General features: G+C 44.3%; 1 protein-coding gene across 4 annotated transcripts in view; it reads left to right on the top strand.

Moving 5' to 3' along the window:
- Positions 1-16,989, top strand: part of PPP1R12B (protein phosphatase 1 regulatory subunit 12B) — a 126,675-nt gene that overhangs the window by 62,771 nt on the left and 46,915 nt on the right. For 2 of the 4 annotated variants that reach the window (XM_075174400.1, XM_075174403.1), the window contains exons 13-18: positions 262-447; positions 1,004-1,189; positions 14,138-14,228; positions 14,678-14,848; positions 15,583-15,766; positions 16,326-16,438. In XM_075174400.1, coding sequence (XP_075030501.1) covers positions 262-447; positions 1,004-1,189; positions 14,138-14,228; positions 14,678-14,848; positions 15,583-15,766; positions 16,326-16,438 — 931 coding nt within the window. The remainder of the gene's footprint in view (positions 1-261; positions 448-1,003; positions 1,190-14,137; positions 14,229-14,677; positions 14,849-15,582; positions 15,767-16,325; positions 16,439-16,989) is intronic. The other 2 variants (XM_075174401.1, XM_075174404.1) reach the window with 1 other exon arrangement.

Genomic DNA, 16,989 nt, shown 5'->3' with positions numbered 1-16,989 from the left:
GGTTTTTCCCTTCCCTGATCTTCACCGATTACCTCCACGCTGTTATTCTCTCACTGAAACTCGCTGGGCTCAGCTAAGAGGGGTGCTGCTAGCGCTAGCCTGCGTGAGCGACCTGCAGCGACTCGGTGTACTCTAATCTCCTTGCAGATGGTTTGCTAAGATGTAATACTTGCTCCCTTTCCAGCTGAGAGCCCAGCTGTGGTGATGTTCTGTTGAATATTTACTGTGCTCTGAAGGACGTGATTTTGTGCTGTTTTACAGTGCTTCATTTGGTAGAAGTAGTGACCTCAGCAGTCCCTACATTTCAGCCAGTCGCAATACATCTCTAGCTACCTCACCCACTACCATTGGTTCATCTACCTCATTGGGCACCCCGTGGCAACCTGTCTCTTCCTGTCCCACATCTCTCGGTGCGAACACTACTGCATCAGCCCGCCAATATACCAGGTAACGGCTCACAGCTGAGATAACGCTGCAGAAAACCAGCATTTGGGTTGGAAGTTCTGAATTCTGGAGTGGATTATGGATTGGAAATGTGCTTCCACATGGGAAGCACTGATAAGAAATCCCAGAATGGTTACGTTGGACAGTTTCAGTAGTGCATATGCACCAGCAGGCAGTTAACAGCCCGTATGTGACCTTAGCTTCTTCGCTCACTGGAGTGGTCAATTGTGCCCTCTTGCTACCCTGTTAGAGACGCTACGTGTTGCTCAGGCTGCTCTTGGGCGTTCAGTGTGCAAGCTCTTGGAGTTCATTCCTTCTGCTTATTCACCAGGTACATTTTCTAATCATTTTTGCTATAAACAGAGATGTGAAGACTATGAATTCCTCCTGCTTATTCTTCTACAAGTTTTTAAAAGCTCATTTTAATGTGTGCTGTTCTCCACAAAAACACAAGTCTAGAACGAGGAGAATGAACTGTCAATGCTCCCTTGAGGTGGCTGGTCTCGATCAGCAGTTGAGTTCACTTGCTTTGCTTTCCATTATGTCTTCTCTATTTCAGAGCCCCTTTCAGGCAACAAACTGATTCTGCTGTAGAGAAAAATACAGAGAGCATCTCTACTAGCACCCCCCTAGGTGTAATCACAAATCGTGCTATACTCGGCTCTGCTAATGGTATTGCGAATGCCGGTGCTGCCTCAACTACAGGAAAGGACTTCTCAGCTGAGGAAGCCAGGGAGCGCAGAAGGTTAGTGAGCAGAGTGCTGGTGTGTGTTGGTCCTCCTCTATCATCAGGTTCACATGGTGGTGATGGTGGGGGTGTAAAAACGGTTTCTTAGGTGCTGTGGAGTTACAGGGTGCTGCCCCTGCTCCATCTTGAGGTTTTGAACTGCGTCATCAGTGGATTGTAGGTTAAACTGAGTTTCATAATTTTCTGCTTGTCTTTTCAGTGTCTCAGCCTTTTTCTTCAGTAGTTATCTCAGCTACTAATCTCAATCCCTAAGGCCTCTATATATAGAGGGACAGACAGCCCAGTAGCTGCTTGCAGTAGGTTCTGTAATATGAATCCCATCCGAAAAAGTGTTGGACTGAGACACATTGAGATAAAATCCAGCCTTCTGATTCTGCTCAGCTAAGTTTACATATGCCCCGATGGAGACATCTTTGCTGTACAAGTCCCCTGGATTCGCTCTGTAGCTAGTGGGAGAAAACAAACGTTCCTGGAGCGTGTAGATGTGTGATACAGGAGGGACTGCACTCTAGCAGCATGCATTTCTTTCGACTGACTATAAAAGAAGACTTAGCACAGAGGTAGAAGTCTACCATGTGCAACCAAGGCTATTCCAGCAGTAGCAGCATTTTGAATTACTCTGAATCTAGGTGGTGGTATCTCTTTCTTATCGTATGATGTTATTTTAAGACTGGGGAAATACAAACTGGGGTAGCCAGTGCTCTTTTCAAAGGAAATTTACCTTGTGCATTTAAGTATAGAATATCAAATGATCCATACTTATTCCTGCAAACAGGGTAACTTTTGCAAAATCTGTCTCTTCTGATGAAAGTAAATGGTAATAAATAAAATGCAGCAATGAACTGTGTATTTCTAACTAGCAACCAGTTCATGGAGTGTTTTCGGTAATTAGATTCTTCCGAACTAAAATAATAACTTAAAATACAGACCTTCCTGAGTGGAGATAGTGCTCTGACATATTTTAAATGGCCCGAAGCCAAGGGATGTGAAAAGCAATAATGAAAATTATCAGCTTGCAAAGATAAAGATGGTAGAGCTCAGCAGTGCCATGTAATCTGCAGTCAGCCACGTGACCTCTCCCATGGAGGGAGGGCATGCTTGCCGCCAGCTTCTCTTTGCTTCAGCTGCAGCAGATCCAAGAAAGAAGGTGGTCTGTGCTATTTGGAAAATACTCAAACTTTTAATGCTGTTTGGGCTTTTTTTCTTTTTTTCCAGAGCTAGCACAGGGAGTGCTTTGAAGGTATTGCAAGCATTCTGGATAAGCCACATTTATCAACTCCGTATGCAGGGACATAATTTGAAATAGCTACTGCAGAGTATTTTTGTCTATAAGAACATTCACGTTTAATATTAGGAGTGCCTCTGTATGCTCGTCATTTTGCTAGGGGTCAGTTGGCTTGGTGTCATTTGCAATTGAATTGAGATGAGCTGCCAAAAGATACTGCCGGTGCAAAGTAAGATTGTGCAAAAGAGGACAGAGTGAGTATTGTGCTTTAAGTTCACGCTTCAGACCGTTTCACAACAGTATCTCCATTTTGGCAAGCCCAGAATCAAGTTGCAGAAGCTTCAGATTTTTCCGTGGAGAAGTGGGCTCCACAAAACCTCCCAGACTTTTGGCACTGTCTGCAGACAGGGAACTTGACTGTGATAGTACTTGTAGATGCCCAAAAGAGCATCTATTAATATTACTGCATTGGCATTTATTGCCGAATCAGTTTCTATAAATAATACAGAAGATCTGTTTGTCTCCTGCATTTTTGTTAGAGAACTATTCCTATGAATTATGGTAATGTAAAGAGAAACACCAGAAAATTCCTCCCACCTTTAATTGATGCTTTGAAACTACTGAGAGGAAGAAAAGCACAGCAATGATGCATTGTGCTTGTGGGTGGAGGAAACCTTATTTATGAATGTATGTTCTAACAGCAGGATATACTGACTGGGGAACTGCCTGCACATTTTGAACTAGGAAACATGGACCTAGAGAAACAGCAGAGGTCACCTAAATGGGAAAAGCTTATTTTGGAAGGAGACCAATTCCAGTAAAATAAAATAAAAAAGGAAAATGGCAAACAGTTGTCAGGGAAGCACTATATGGATTTCAGTTCCCACTGGCAGCTGTTGCAGTAGCATTTGGTCTGCTTCAGTGTTTCCAAAGCTCCAGCTTTCTCTTAGCAACAAAAACATAAACAAGCTTATCATCTAATATTAGATCACAGGGATGTCTCCTAACTTGTGGCCTTAAATTATCTGCATGAAGCCAAAAGGTTAAAGCAGAAGGGACTGCGAGGTCTGGGGAGGAACGACTAGCAAAGTGCTCTGGAGTGCTGTTTTGCATCCTTTGGTGGCCAACAAGCCTTACCCTGGCCCACCGTAGCGTTTCATCCGTGGTGTTTTACTTGCTGCTTGTCTGCTGGCTAAATTGGTCAGCAAACGCTCCAGTAGCTGGAAAATAGCATGAATCATGCTTCACGTCGTTACAAAGGGGAGGAAAGAAAAAACAGAAAAGGAGGCAGCACAGGAGAAATCAGTTTAGAGGAATGCAATGCAGTCCGTCTACCTGGACGGACCGTGGCAAATCGCTGCCTGGTGTTAGAGCCATATGTCTTGGACGTTCAGCCAAGCTGCTGCCGTGCATATTTACATGTACCCAGCTGCATGTTCAGCCTCCCTTAATTCCGCTGCAGCACTGCGGAGCGCTGATGCTGAGAGGCTGGAAACATGCCATCTTCCCGAGTCAACATTTCTGCCAGGCAATTTCTTTTTCTTTTTCATGGGAATTTTGGAGCCACTGATGAACATTGCTGTTTGGCCATTTTGATGATCTCCTATCGGCGTCAAATTGTCTCACATTGCAAATGCATTTGTCCAGCTGAACTCAAAACAGCACTGGCTCTGCCAAGGGTGAATTACAAGCGCGTGGATGCTGTGCCTACAGCATCTTATGTAGACCCTGTTCTTCCTGATGCAAAACTAACATCTGCTTGGTGCAAGCAGGTGGCGGGGACTCGGGGGGTCCTGTTGGTTGCAGCCCACTGCTGGATTATCCCCCTTCATCTGGGATGACAGCGGCCTCTAGTGCTGCCGAAAGCTCCTTTGCAAAGTTCATCTGCGACCTTGTCCGTGTAGTTCCAGTGCAGGGCTCTGTGGCCACATCTTCTCCCGGCAGTCCTGTGCTGCAGCCCCTCTCGAGAGGGTTCCCCGTGTCGCAGGCTCCCTGCGCGCTGGAGGCTGCTTGGAGCTGCGTCCCCTGTGCTTGCAGGGGAGTCTGCAGGAGATCTTGCCAAGCTGCAACATGACTTGTGCTGAAAGGAAGGTCTGGGTCTCGCTGAAGCCTTTCACATTATATGAAAGCTTTGGGTCCCAGGACAGATGAAAAGGCTACCATGCAGCCCATGGCTCGTGGTTAGCTGTCATGCGGGGTAAGACAAGCTTTGCCTGAGAACTTCCACAAGGCAGATCCCAAGTCTGTGTTCTCAGTTGTGTGACCAGTTTAAAAGGACACTCCTGAATTTGAAATCTGGCCTGGTTTTGTAAGAATTAGGATTTTAATTTGTCCTTCCTCTCCCCGCCCCCCCACCTCCCCAGCCACTTTGTTTATACAATTGCTTTCTCCAATTGTATTTGTTCTTCCTGTTCCTCAGGAAGGTTCCAGCAAGGTGGTAGCACTTGCCATCAGGCAAGCTGTTAGTTAGAGACAGGAAACACGTCTCTCTCTTCCTTATTTTTTTAATCCACTTGACCAGTTTTTCAATAAAGCAAGAATAGGAGAGAGGTGGGCTTGTTTTCCTAGCAGCTTTGGGGCTGACAGCTGTGCTCAGCCTGGCTTCTTGCCCCCTAAGTGTCCCCTAGAAATTTTTTTTGATGAAGAAAGTTCACTGACATGCAAGGTAAATGTGTCTAGCAAACATTTCTCTTTTCTGCTTCATTCCCAAGAGGAATTTATTTTTCATTCTTCATTCCTTCATTCTAAGGATCCAGCTGCTAATTATAGTAGCATATATTAATAATATATTAATAACTGAATCCTCCTCCACCAGTACTGTTAGATGAACAATTTTTGGCAAGTCCTTTTACCTTGTGATTCTTGTCCTGTCCAAATTCAGAGCATGACTCCTCTAGGGTGAACACGGATGCCCGATATGTCTGTTAACCCTTATTATCTGACAAAAACATAAGGAACCTTGATCTCTGTAAAAGTTAAACTATGGGATTTGCATTCAAGGGGTTTTTAAATGTCACTTGAGAGGAACTGGTAGAAAAAGCTGTGAGCGTTGTCTTGCTACCACCTTGGGGATTTTTCAGGAGTATTTGACTCTCTAATCCTTATCACTGACTGACGTAAAGCTGAGTGGTCTTAATTCTCCTGGGAAAGGTCCCTGGGAAGCAGGGTAGTGGCGATACTCGTGCAAAGTGCTGCTGCATGGCGAGGGACAGATTCCCGTCCGCACTACAGAGCGGACAACAAAAAGTTAAGAGGTCTCTCTCCTGTGAAGAACTGAACAATCATCTGGCACCTGCTGTTGAAAGCATTTATCTGCCACACTTCTGCAGTTAATCTCTTTCAGATAAAGTTGTCCTTTTTTTAAAAGGCCGCTGGTGCAGATGACGTGGGAGGGCAGGAATTCTGCTGGCCATCGGATTGTCCATGTTGGGAAGAGGCGAGATTACTCCTGCTGTATCAGAAATCAGGCTGCATTTTTATTTGGAAAAAGGTCGAGGTGTGGGATGAGGGTCGCTGCTGCGGAGCCTTGTTTCCTGTAAAGGCGGCGAGCAGGTGTGCTGCTGCGTGCTCAGCTGCTGGCTGACTTTATCCAGTGCTCAGGGGAAGCGGGGGGGGATATTTTGGCATTTGCTTTGGGCGGAGGAGCCCAGGCTGTAGGTTGGCCTGCTAACTCAAAGCAGGAATATATGCGGGATCCTCCAGGAATGGTCAAGGAAACGAAGCAGGGACCACTTGAGCTAACCAATGTAAAAGAACTGCAGCTTGACAGCATGGAGCAAGCAGAAGGTAAAACTGCCTTTCCCCATCCCTGTCTACGTGCAAAACTTGTGTGCAATTCCTCTTTGCTTACTAATTGTAACCACTGACATGTTTCACGTGTTTAATCCTTGTGTCTAACAGCACATTTGTCTAATGGCAAGTTCTGCTGCCAGGACTCCAGTTCCATCTGGGTACCATTACCTGGATGTTCAGGGTATGGGCATTTACTAACTTCAACATGTTCAAATACCTTTCCGTATCCAAAAGTGGCCATTAAACTAAAGAATGTACCTGAAATATTTGTGGACATACTGTGTGATGGTACAGCTGAGAGCTAATTTAGCACAAAATCAGCTATTCTGTTAAATTCTTTGCTCCACAGCACCGACCTGTGGATGTTACAGGTGGAGAAGCCAAGGAAGCCAGGTAGCCAGCCTGGGATTTCTACAGGAAAAGTTTCTGAGCAAACTTAATTAATCTGCTGTCCCCGAGAATAGTAGACACTTGAAATTGAACTAAAGTCACTGCCACATGCTAAGAAATTGCAATCTTAGCTCATCAGGCAATGGAAATCTCTTATACGTTATTAATGTTCAGTGATATTTTCTGTAATTCAGCTGGGGCTGATTCATGAGCCTCTTCCCTGAAACTGCTCAGGCATCTGTTCGGTGGCTGCTCCCGCGAGGTGGCAGTCGAAAGCTGCTTAGATGTATTCGCCGAGTGAGCATTTCTCCTACGGTTTATCTAGTTCAATAGCTGAATCTTCTTTATCACCATCAAGTTTGGTTTTTTTTTTTAGTTGTAAAGGCAATTTCCCAAATATTTAGATTTTTGCCAAGTGAATTTTTTTTCCCCCCCAGGGATTTCCTGCCTTGTTTCAGACTGTGTAAACTAGCTTTTGGGAAAGCTGTAATAGGTCTGCTTGAGGTTGTTTAAAATGTCAAATTGTGTTGTCTGACTTGCCGCTCACTTGAAAATGAGAAAGAGAAATAGTGAGGGAGGCAGGACACTCGCATCTTTGCCTTCATTTCGTTCATCAGCTGGCAGGAGATGGAGTTTCATCCCGCGCTCTTTCATGCAGCAATTTTTATAATGCAAAGATTCAGCCTCTGAGGATTGCAGACAGTAGCGCGTTGTTCCGTGACGCAGTGACAAACTGCTCAGCGTTGTACATTGACACCTAATGTCCTATGCTGAGCACAAACCAATTTCAGAATATTGCAGCCTGGAAAGCTTTGCACTTGTGACGGTCACAACTAATGCGTTCAATAACTAAGGGGAAGTTTGGTAGGGAAAAAGCGCTGCTGGCTGGCTTTGTTTTGTGTTTGCAGCAGAAAAATTTTCTGGATTGTTTTTTTTTTTGTTTTTAAACAGGTACATTTTCCCTTTTTCTGGAAGAACTTTAAAGGTCTAGGTTCACAGCAACAGCAAGCCTTCTCCAGGCGAGGTAGCCAGTTTAAGGAATGTGGTCACTGTGATGTTTGTTGCCTTTTCACTTTTTACCATGATATTGAGTGGCATTAATAAATGCAAAGGGATAACATTGATCATTTAAAAGCTTCCAATCTATGTTCTGTCTCCCCAGCCCCAAACTTTGAGTTCTCAGTAGGTTCCAATGCTGTATTTTCCTCTTCTGGCAGAAGACATACAGAGCACCTGGGGCTGAGGGTGAGCAGGGCTGCGTTCCCACCCGGGTCTGCAATTAGAGCACTACTCACTTTGTATTGCAGTAGTCCAGCCTGCAGAGGCCGTGCATTGAGCTAGCTGCTGCAGGGATACAGCAGAAAAGAAGCAGCTCTGCTTTCTGAAGGGCATACAGAAAGAGATGAACATGGGCAGATGGGAAAGCACATGCAAAATCATCAAGAACTGTATGATGGGAAGTATTCTTAGAGCATCAGCTGCCCTGAGTGTAACCTCAGCCCATTGTAAACATCACATCAAAGCGTGAGTTTTGAGGAGGGATAAAGGGTACTTGTTTTGATTAACAAGTGACAAAGATCACAAGTCTCCTAATCTCTCGGATCAGCACCTGAACGTGTTGAGCAAAGCAAAGCTGTTGCAAATAAAGAATTTCATCTTGTGCTTGTTAACCTGCTAATCATACTGTAAATAGATGATTGAAGTTCAGACAATTAAACTTTCATGACTTGAGAATTCACAGTCCAGATTGAAACATAACGACAGCTCACAACAGCCAGAACTAACTTGAGAGAGAAAAGCAAAGGCCTGAAAATGGTGAATGCTCAGCCGAGCCTTTTTGAGCCAGCTGTGAAACGCTTTAAGAGCATGATCCTGAAATCCTGTTATCCCTCTGTCCTCGGCTTATTAAATAACTCAGCATTGTCTGGCTGTCTTCCCCTCATTCCCAGCTCCAACACTTGCAGAGTTTGACATCTTACCCTTCTCTCCTGCCTGTTGAATGGTCTTCTCAAATTATAGTCAGCCAACTTTTCATGGCAATTTCTCTAATGAGTATTTTCAGTTGTGGTGGGCTGATGCATAGAACATGTTAGCGCAGGGAAGTGAAGAACTGAAACCTGTTGCTTACTTGGATGAGAGAGCAGGAAAGCTTCTTTTTCTGACTGTTTCCATGTAATTGTCAATGATTGACTTGCTGCTGGGTACATACTTTATTATCTAACTTAAGGAATTGTATTTTGGGAACTGTTGTCAGCATTGTTGCCTGCAAAACTTGCGCTTGCTTCTCTTCCCTCCCCCAGCTTATAGATAGTTTCTTAGCCAATGGCAAATTTCCAGTTTGTAGGAATGCATCGCTGGGATGCTGTACTTTTCCAATTGTTTCCAGGGGAACAGTATCAGTACTTAAGGCTTTTGCTGGGTTTTTTTTCCTGTGTTCCTTTTTTCAGTGTGTGTGTACACACACACATATACATATATATATATTTATATTATATATATACATATTTATGTGTGTAGGTATGTATTAGAGATAGAGGTAGAGATCGATATGTATGACAAGGATTTTTGAAGTTACTGCAGTGTTTGGAATAGTGACATTGTACTCTTAAGAAAAGCTATTCCAAACATTGTAGAGTCTGAATATCTGTATGGCTGAACGCGCCTTTTTGTGTGCAGGAAGCCAAACCCGTGCCTGGCTCCCCTTACCCGTATTATCCAGAGCTGGAAGAACCAAAACTCTGTTTGTTCTGGCTTCCAAGAAAACTGTCATTATAGTTTCTAGTCCAGTGAGTGTAGTTCAGAGTCACTCCTGAACTAGGAGGAGAATTTGGGCTGAGGTGAGAGGAGTCGGAGAGAGCCAGCAGCGCAGCGCCTGCCCACGGCAAGCTTTCCTCTAGAAGAGCCGCATCAAGTATTGCCCCAGTTCACGACCAGCAGCGCGGCATTCACAGAGACCACACACCCTATAGTTCCTGTCTGCCAACTTGTATTCTTACTTGCTACGGGAACGTGGGTTTATTGGAGAAGGACCTGATGGAGACGAGGGGAAACCCATCGTGGCCCACTACAGCTCATGGGGTGTGCATCTCAATTTTTGATGTCCTAACAGCAAGATGAAATGCCTTGAACCCGCTTTGACAAAAGGGCAGCTCTAGTGTTTAATGAACGTTTAGCTTCCAAATTTGTTGCCAAGTTTTGACGCACATAAGCGAGTGTCTTTTAGGCGCTTTCCCAGTGCTGGGTCACTGAAGCGTGAAAACGTAAAACTTCAGCAAGCTTTACAGGTTCTTGGTGTTCCCTCTGGGACTGGGTGATGTTGTTCTGCAAAAGGACTCTACGTGGTGGTAGATGGTGTTTGCCACAAATACTTCAATCTGTAAGTGCTTGAAGGAGTTCAGGAAGGAAAGGAAGGAGACCAGCGTCGTAAAAAGATTATCAGAAGCTTCTGTGTTTCTTGGAGAAATTCATCATCTGTTCTCGCTGTCTGTGCACCAATTAACAGGGGATTGTAATTTCTTTTTCTGCATCATTTACCCTTTACTTGGGAGGGGTTTCTCTCCACAGTATGTTCTTTTTTTTTTGTCTCTGGCACAGGTTCTCTAACATACAGATTTGCTCTTGTGTTCTTGGTTTAACCAGCTTGTATATCCAGGCTTATTATTGCCCTGTTTTGAATCTCCCCTTCTATTAGTATTTTATTGCAGCTCCTTTTGCCTTGAGATGGTGATGAGTAGTTGGGATCCATCTTTCTAGCTAATGCACGGATCAAAAGCTTGCAGCTCTCTTGTGGCAGCAGGACAGACTTGTCTCTGTCTCTGGGAACTATAAACTTCTGCAGTGTTTTTGCTGACTCTCACGTACGCATCTCTAAGAATTTATTTTCTGCTGCTTGTACTTGCAACCAAAACTCTGGGAAAAATCTGTTCTGTTTTATGCGTGCCTTGAACTTGGCATGATGGCTGCTCTTATTTCATGTATCTCAGAGAAAGCTTATTGCAAGAAAATACAACGCATAGGACCGTTTCTTTGAAGATCTGCTTAGATCATGTGATATTTGCTTGAATTAATAGGATTACAGAGATACTGCACTTTAGTAAGCAATGTGTTTCTTGAAAACGTAATTAAAAACTCTGTGGATTGTTTACAGACTGCCTCGTACCCCATTTGCTGTCTGTCCCCTGCAGCTTGCTGTGATCTGCAGTTTTTCTGCTTTGGAGGGCAGTGTATTGCTCTTCCTCTGTCATCCAGCCCAGCCTTGCTTTGTGGCTGCATCAGACTTGCCATCTCCTTTCAGTGACTTTGTTCTCTCTTTCTTTCTTCTATCCCATTTAGCACACTCAGGTCTCTTAAATTCAGCTTGTAAGCAAAGTGAAGCATCACCTAAAATTGTAAAATCTGTCTTTATCCTCTCTCCCTCTCTCAAAGAAAAATCCAAAACACAAAAAAAAGCCAAGCAGAGCAAAAACATGATTGAATTGCCAGCAGGTATGGTGTCTGCTGTTTGCATTTGAAATATTTACAGCACGGCGGCCTTTTTTCATCACCAGAAAAAGGCTGTAGCTGCTTATTCGGAGAAACCAGCTATGTCACTGTGCAGTGGCTCTGCCGCCTTGTTTCAGAAAATTCAGTTATCTCATGCTTGTAAAATGGCTTTGGGTGAGCTCCAAGAAGTGGGGAGTTGTGTAAATGGAAAGAAACCAAAAGTTAGCAATTGGTAAAGGCTGCAGCCCAAACTGAGCTGCCCACTCTGACTTGCAAAATGTGCTTGTCTGAATATTAAGTCACTGTTACAGGTTGGACCCCCAAAATTGCTAATGATGTTTTAACATATTCCTATTTTTATATAAATTCTGGGAGAGCAGAGGAAAAAAGTCTGGGAGGATGACAGGGTAAGAGACACAAAATGGTTTTTCTGTCGCTGTATCTGTACGCTCCTGTACGCAAAGCCATAGCTAAACACGAAACAAGGGAAACCCTGCACCCTTGCTGTGCTCCTGCAAACCTGCATCTTCCGACCCTGCCGCAAAGCCCTCCTCATGGCTCAGCAGCAGCGTGCCCAGCCTCCTGTCAGTAGCTGATGCTGACCTGTTCTCCACGGATTTGCCTAACCATTTTTGAAACTACTTTAAAAATCTGTTTTGTCCTCTCTCACATCCTGTGTCGGGGAGCTCAGTATTATTTTTATTGTGTGCAAAAGTACTTCAGCTGCTGTAAGGGTGACCTCGTGTTGCTCACACGTACCAGCGGTGTTCCTGAACAGGCGCAGCGTGGCCCACTGCATACGTGCTGTTGTATGAGCTGAATTCCTCCTTGGGCAAAGGCAGGTCTCATCTTTCCTCCTCTTATTCCTGTCGTGTGTATGTAGCTCCTACACGCCTGTGTCCTCGTTGCAGAGTATGAGATGTAAATTCCACTGATAAAAAGCTGTTGCAGTAAACTGTCCACCTTACTTAGCTACAAATTTACTTGGTTTATATGTTTCAGGAACTTTTTTTTTTTTTTTTTATTACTGCTCTGAACTTAATGTGCAGTATATTTTGCAAATGTGTTCTTCCTGTAGGTGCCTTATTGCTTCTGGATGCTGTGCAAATAGCAGCTATTCTACTTGTGTCAAAAGCTGCAGAAAATGCTTATTGTTTCTTTAATGTGCCATTACCTGGGTAGCACATACGCACTGCATAAAGGAGAGCAGAAGAGAACTACTTGTCTGCAAAATTAGGAGTTGCACAGCTTTCATTCATCAAACAGCAGCTCTTTTTGTTCATGAAACAGCGAATTCTTGGGAGGCAATCATCCCTCTGAATTTTAGGCGCTTCCCGTGTTGGCATATCCATCACAGCCAGTGTGTCTGTCTGGATAATCAATGGGAAGCAGTGAGCTCCTCTGCAATGCATTCACATGGTCTGCGCTGGAGGCTCTTTCTGAAGGTGATAAATTGCACCCTGGAAGTGCAGTTCAGTGAGCCTGGCCAGCTCGGATGTAGACATCTCCATTGTAGCCAGCTCCCAGAGATGATTCATCTCCTCCAGAAGTCTGCGGCACAGGCATCTCCAGCACAGACAGTCGATCCTTCGCCCTCTCCTGGTAGTCTTTGGAGATCAGGGGAGCTCGGGGCGTGATTTATCGGGTCAAATACTTACACCAGTTTCAGGTGAGAAGGCTCTCACGGGTGCCCCACCAACACGTGAAGTGCGAGGTGGTGGAGGTACCTGCCGTGGATGTACCTCCGAATAGTCTGCGGAGCCCCTGCTGAGTGACGTGTCTCTGCGGGGTGCTGGAGGTCAGCCGGTGCCTGCCCGCACACCTGAAAAGGTCGTGAAGGTGGATCAAAGGCATCGTGGTAGATGGTTTTAGAATGATCCAGGTTTTCTGATTCTTTGAGGTTTTGTCATAGTGCAGCAAAGTTAATAATCTTTCTAATAAATGTCTTAACTTACTGGATCAGATGCAAAATCTGTTCAGCCCATTACCTCTTCCGTGAAAGTGGTCTGTAGTGGAGAACCAGGAAAACAGTCCAAGGACAAAGTAAGCATATTCCTTGATAGATCTTAAGCCCTCACTTGGCTAATTATTCTTTGAATGTATCTAGATCTTTGATACTCTGTTAACCTGTGGCAGCGATAGACCTACAGAAGAACATTGCATTTCAGGCACCCTCATCCTTGTACGGTGAGGCAGTGTTAATAATCATTCCCTATTAACCAGGCTGAAGAGTCCAATCTAATTAATCTTTCCTAACATGGAAGCCGCTCCACCAATATGGAAACCAGACGTACTGCTGTGCCCTCCCCGACTCTGCGGGAGCACTGCCGAATTCCTCTCCAGCTTGTCCACAGTGAATGCTAGTGCGGAGAGTTCAGTTTATGTATTTTCATGTGAATAATTCTTTTGAAATCTCCCCAGTTTAATGAAATCTAGTGGTGACCAGCTCTGTATTTCAACTGCTTTTCCGTGTTAAGAGACTCAGTTTACTCTGGTGTGTGAAGGTCGTTTCTTTAATCTCATAGCTTTTTTCCAAGGTGTTTTGTCTTTTTAAGATGCCTGCAGTTCAGCCGGTTTCTAGCATGATGGATTTCATATTGATGAAGACAGCAGATTGCAGAAATATATGATGATCATGAATATAATGACAGGAATGAGGGTCTGAGGAATGTGCCAGTGCAGGATTTCTGTTCTTGAGATATTTATCTGAATGAGAGGTGGTTTGTTGCTTTTTTGTTTGTTTTTTTTTTCCTAGTGATGCAATAAGACATGGAATGGGGCAAATAATATACTAAATAGTTGCACCTTTTTTAAACAGAACATGTCCGACTCTAAAGATTTTATTTAGAAACTACAGAGAATGTAATGCGAGCATTTTGTATCATATGCTCATAGGAAAGTTGTCCCAAAGCAGAAGATGACAGTAGTCTTGGTAGATGGAGCTAAAATGATTTTTGTCCATGTGAAAGAGAATAATATCTCAGCTCTGGAGCTTGCAGAGACAGGAAGGCAGAGCATCTGTTTTTATTTTAACCTCTTCTGCCCTCTTTTTTCAGGTCATATCTGACTCCGGTGCGGGATGAGGAAGCGGAATCACTGAGGAAGGCACGATCCAGGCAGGCCCGGCAGACTCGCAGGTCTACACAGGTAAAGAATGGAAATACTCGTGCTCGTGTCTAGGATGAAGAGATGTATAAAGAGGCAAGATTTTCTTCTGCTCTTACGTTACTACTTAGGACGAGGGGCTTGTCTACCCTCACTGTCTTGGAGAGGTTCTGGCAAAAGCTCCTGCAAACAGTTATTACAAAATACTCCCCTGAGCACACACGAGTTAGATTTCAAAGTTCTCATTTCTGCAGTATAGCTGCCTTTTAGTTTGTAGCTTGATCACGTATATTTGGGTTGCTTTGAGTCAGTGATTAGGTAGGTACACTGAGAAATGTGTTAAAGGCATCAGAATTCTTTTTCTTCTGTTAGCATAAAGATGAAACATTAGCCTGGCTAGGTATAAGCCTGCTGGGCATTTTATACTGACCTGGAAGACTTGAAATCTAATTGCATAAATTTTAAAATTCTCTCTCTTGCTTTCTTTCCAGGGTGTGACACTGACAGACCTTCAGGAGGCAGAGCGAACTTTCAGCAGGTCTCGGGCAGAGCGGCAAGCTCAGGAGCAGCAAAGCGAGAAAGCTGAGAGCACTGAGCCTGCTGAGGACAGCAGTGAGAGGCAGGAGACCCGGTCACGGTGGAGCAGAAATACAGATGAGGAGGTGATCCTCCTGGCCTCACTTCTCGTTGTTTCAGAGTTAATGAAACCATTTAGGATAGCTGAGATCAGGAGAAATTCCTTGGGGGGATCTCTGTTTATTTAGTGGGGTAGACTTGCTGGAAAGAAGTAATGCTGAGGAGTAGTACCTCACCTCAGCGATCTGCACAGGGGATGTGGATGTGTAGGTATTAGAGGTTAGCTGTTCCTTTACTCTCCGCTGGGAATTTCACTTTTCTGCCTCTTGCCAGAAAATAAAACTGTGTAAATCACAGAAAGTGGAATGAGAAGGCTAATGATAGAAATGTGGCCTGGATCCATCCTCACTGTGCAGGCTGGACTGAGGCTTTGTGTTCACATTTTTCCACAGATGTTCTCTGTGTAACGGAAAGCTAGAGAGACCAGTTTTCTCCCCCTGCCATCACTTCTGGTTTTTTTTACTCTAAATCATTCATTTCTATCAGATAACGTGTTTGTCCTGCCGTTGGCTGTAGGGACAAAGAGATTGATCCCAGACTTCCCAGCGATGGGAAGGTGCTCTCATACTGTAGCTGTACGATGCTTTTAACATTCATCCCAGTCTGATGGAATGAGCCTGATCTGGCGGATGGAGGTGATCACTTCCAGCAGCAGTGAAGAAAACATTACACTCTAAAAGATTACCCCGTTCCTTGAAATCCCAAATCTGTTAGCTCCTCTTCATTCCGCTAACTTTTTGTCATGGTTCTTTGTTTATAGACTGTCTATCGGCGATTAAGGTGCCCAGTACAACCAGACAAACCTACGACACCTGTATCTCCTTCGACGTCAGCACCTCTCCTTTATACAAGTTCGTACCTGACTCGAACAAATAAGTATCTAGGTCTTGACTCTGTGAATCCAGCAGACTTCAGAGGTGCAGCCACAGAGATGGAGAAAAATGGTATGTACCCAGGAGAATGAAGAACAGTCAAAGCTCAGGGATTTTCATGAGTTTTAGAACTTTCGATGTGTACAGACAGAGAGAATAAGTTTACTTGTTATTCTGAGGGGAGCAGTATGGGGAGCTGCCACCTCACAAAACAAATCTTATTTCTTTAAATAAAATCCTAATGTAGGATACAGCCTATTGCTTGTAACAGTGAGGGATAGAAGGATGTTTTCCATTTTGGATAAGAAAATGAGATAGTAGTCCATGGAGCGTTTAATTCTTAGAGCTGGGGGAAGCAATTCCCCTAGTACAGTTTGTCCTCAGAATAGGAGTAAGTCAGGATGATTTGGGGAGAGCTGAAAGCCAGGGTAACCTCTCTGGGCTCTGATAACGAGAGTGAATAACCAGATGTAGCAGGGCACTGAGATCCCATTTCATTTGGTTTAATAACCCCTTTGTAATATAACACAAGCCAAGATGACCTTGATCAGCTTGAAAAGAACTCCAGTACCTTAGCAAAAGCACAAATGTAAATCACTGAAACCAAAGCAGTCTTTCTTTGCTTGGCCAGAGTGCGAAGATCAGGATTTAGACGACAGATCTCTAAACAAACAGTCAATCCGAGAGAGGCGGCGGCCAAAAGAGAGGCGAAGAGGCACCGGCATCATTTTCTCAACAAAAGATGTAAGTTTGAGTTCCTTAGAGAAGAGAAACTCATTCTGTCATATTCAGGGTGAATTTCCTTCCAATTCCAAGCTTCAGATTTTTTTTCAAGTCAGTTGATTTCCTATTAGTCCTTCCCTCTCCAAGTCTATTCCAGACTGGCACTTCCAAAGGAATCGCATCCCTGTTTGGCCCCTGTAAAACCCAAGCAGCAGGCTCTGGGAAGCCTGTTCTGGAGCCAGAAATCAGTATGATCCGTGCACAATTGTGAAAGAGCCCACATGGGAGAAGAGAGATTAGAAGTCTAGTTTCTTTGGAAGAAGGAGGTCATGCGCCACTGGAAGTATTTTCACATTCCTCTGAGCCCAAATTTGGCTATGCTTTTGGCCCCCTAAAAGGAAGACAATGAGGAATAAAACCCATGTCTGGATCCCCTGACCAGCACCAGAGAACACACACAGCACAAATGCAGAAGGACTGGCTGTGTCTTGGTCATTCCTCTTAGTCCTGGTTTCAAAAGGATTTCTTCAGTCTGAGGGAAGAAATCCAGCCCTCCAAACCTTGGTTAGACG

This window comes from Calonectris borealis, chromosome 26 (assembly GCF_964195595.1).
Source record: "Calonectris borealis chromosome 26, bCalBor7.hap1.2, whole genome shotgun sequence".
NCBI classification, from domain to species: domain Eukaryota; kingdom Metazoa; phylum Chordata; class Aves; order Procellariiformes; family Procellariidae; genus Calonectris; species Calonectris borealis.
The sequence above is the reverse complement of the archived record's forward strand: the minus strand, read 5'-3'. Positions and strand labels throughout refer to the sequence as shown.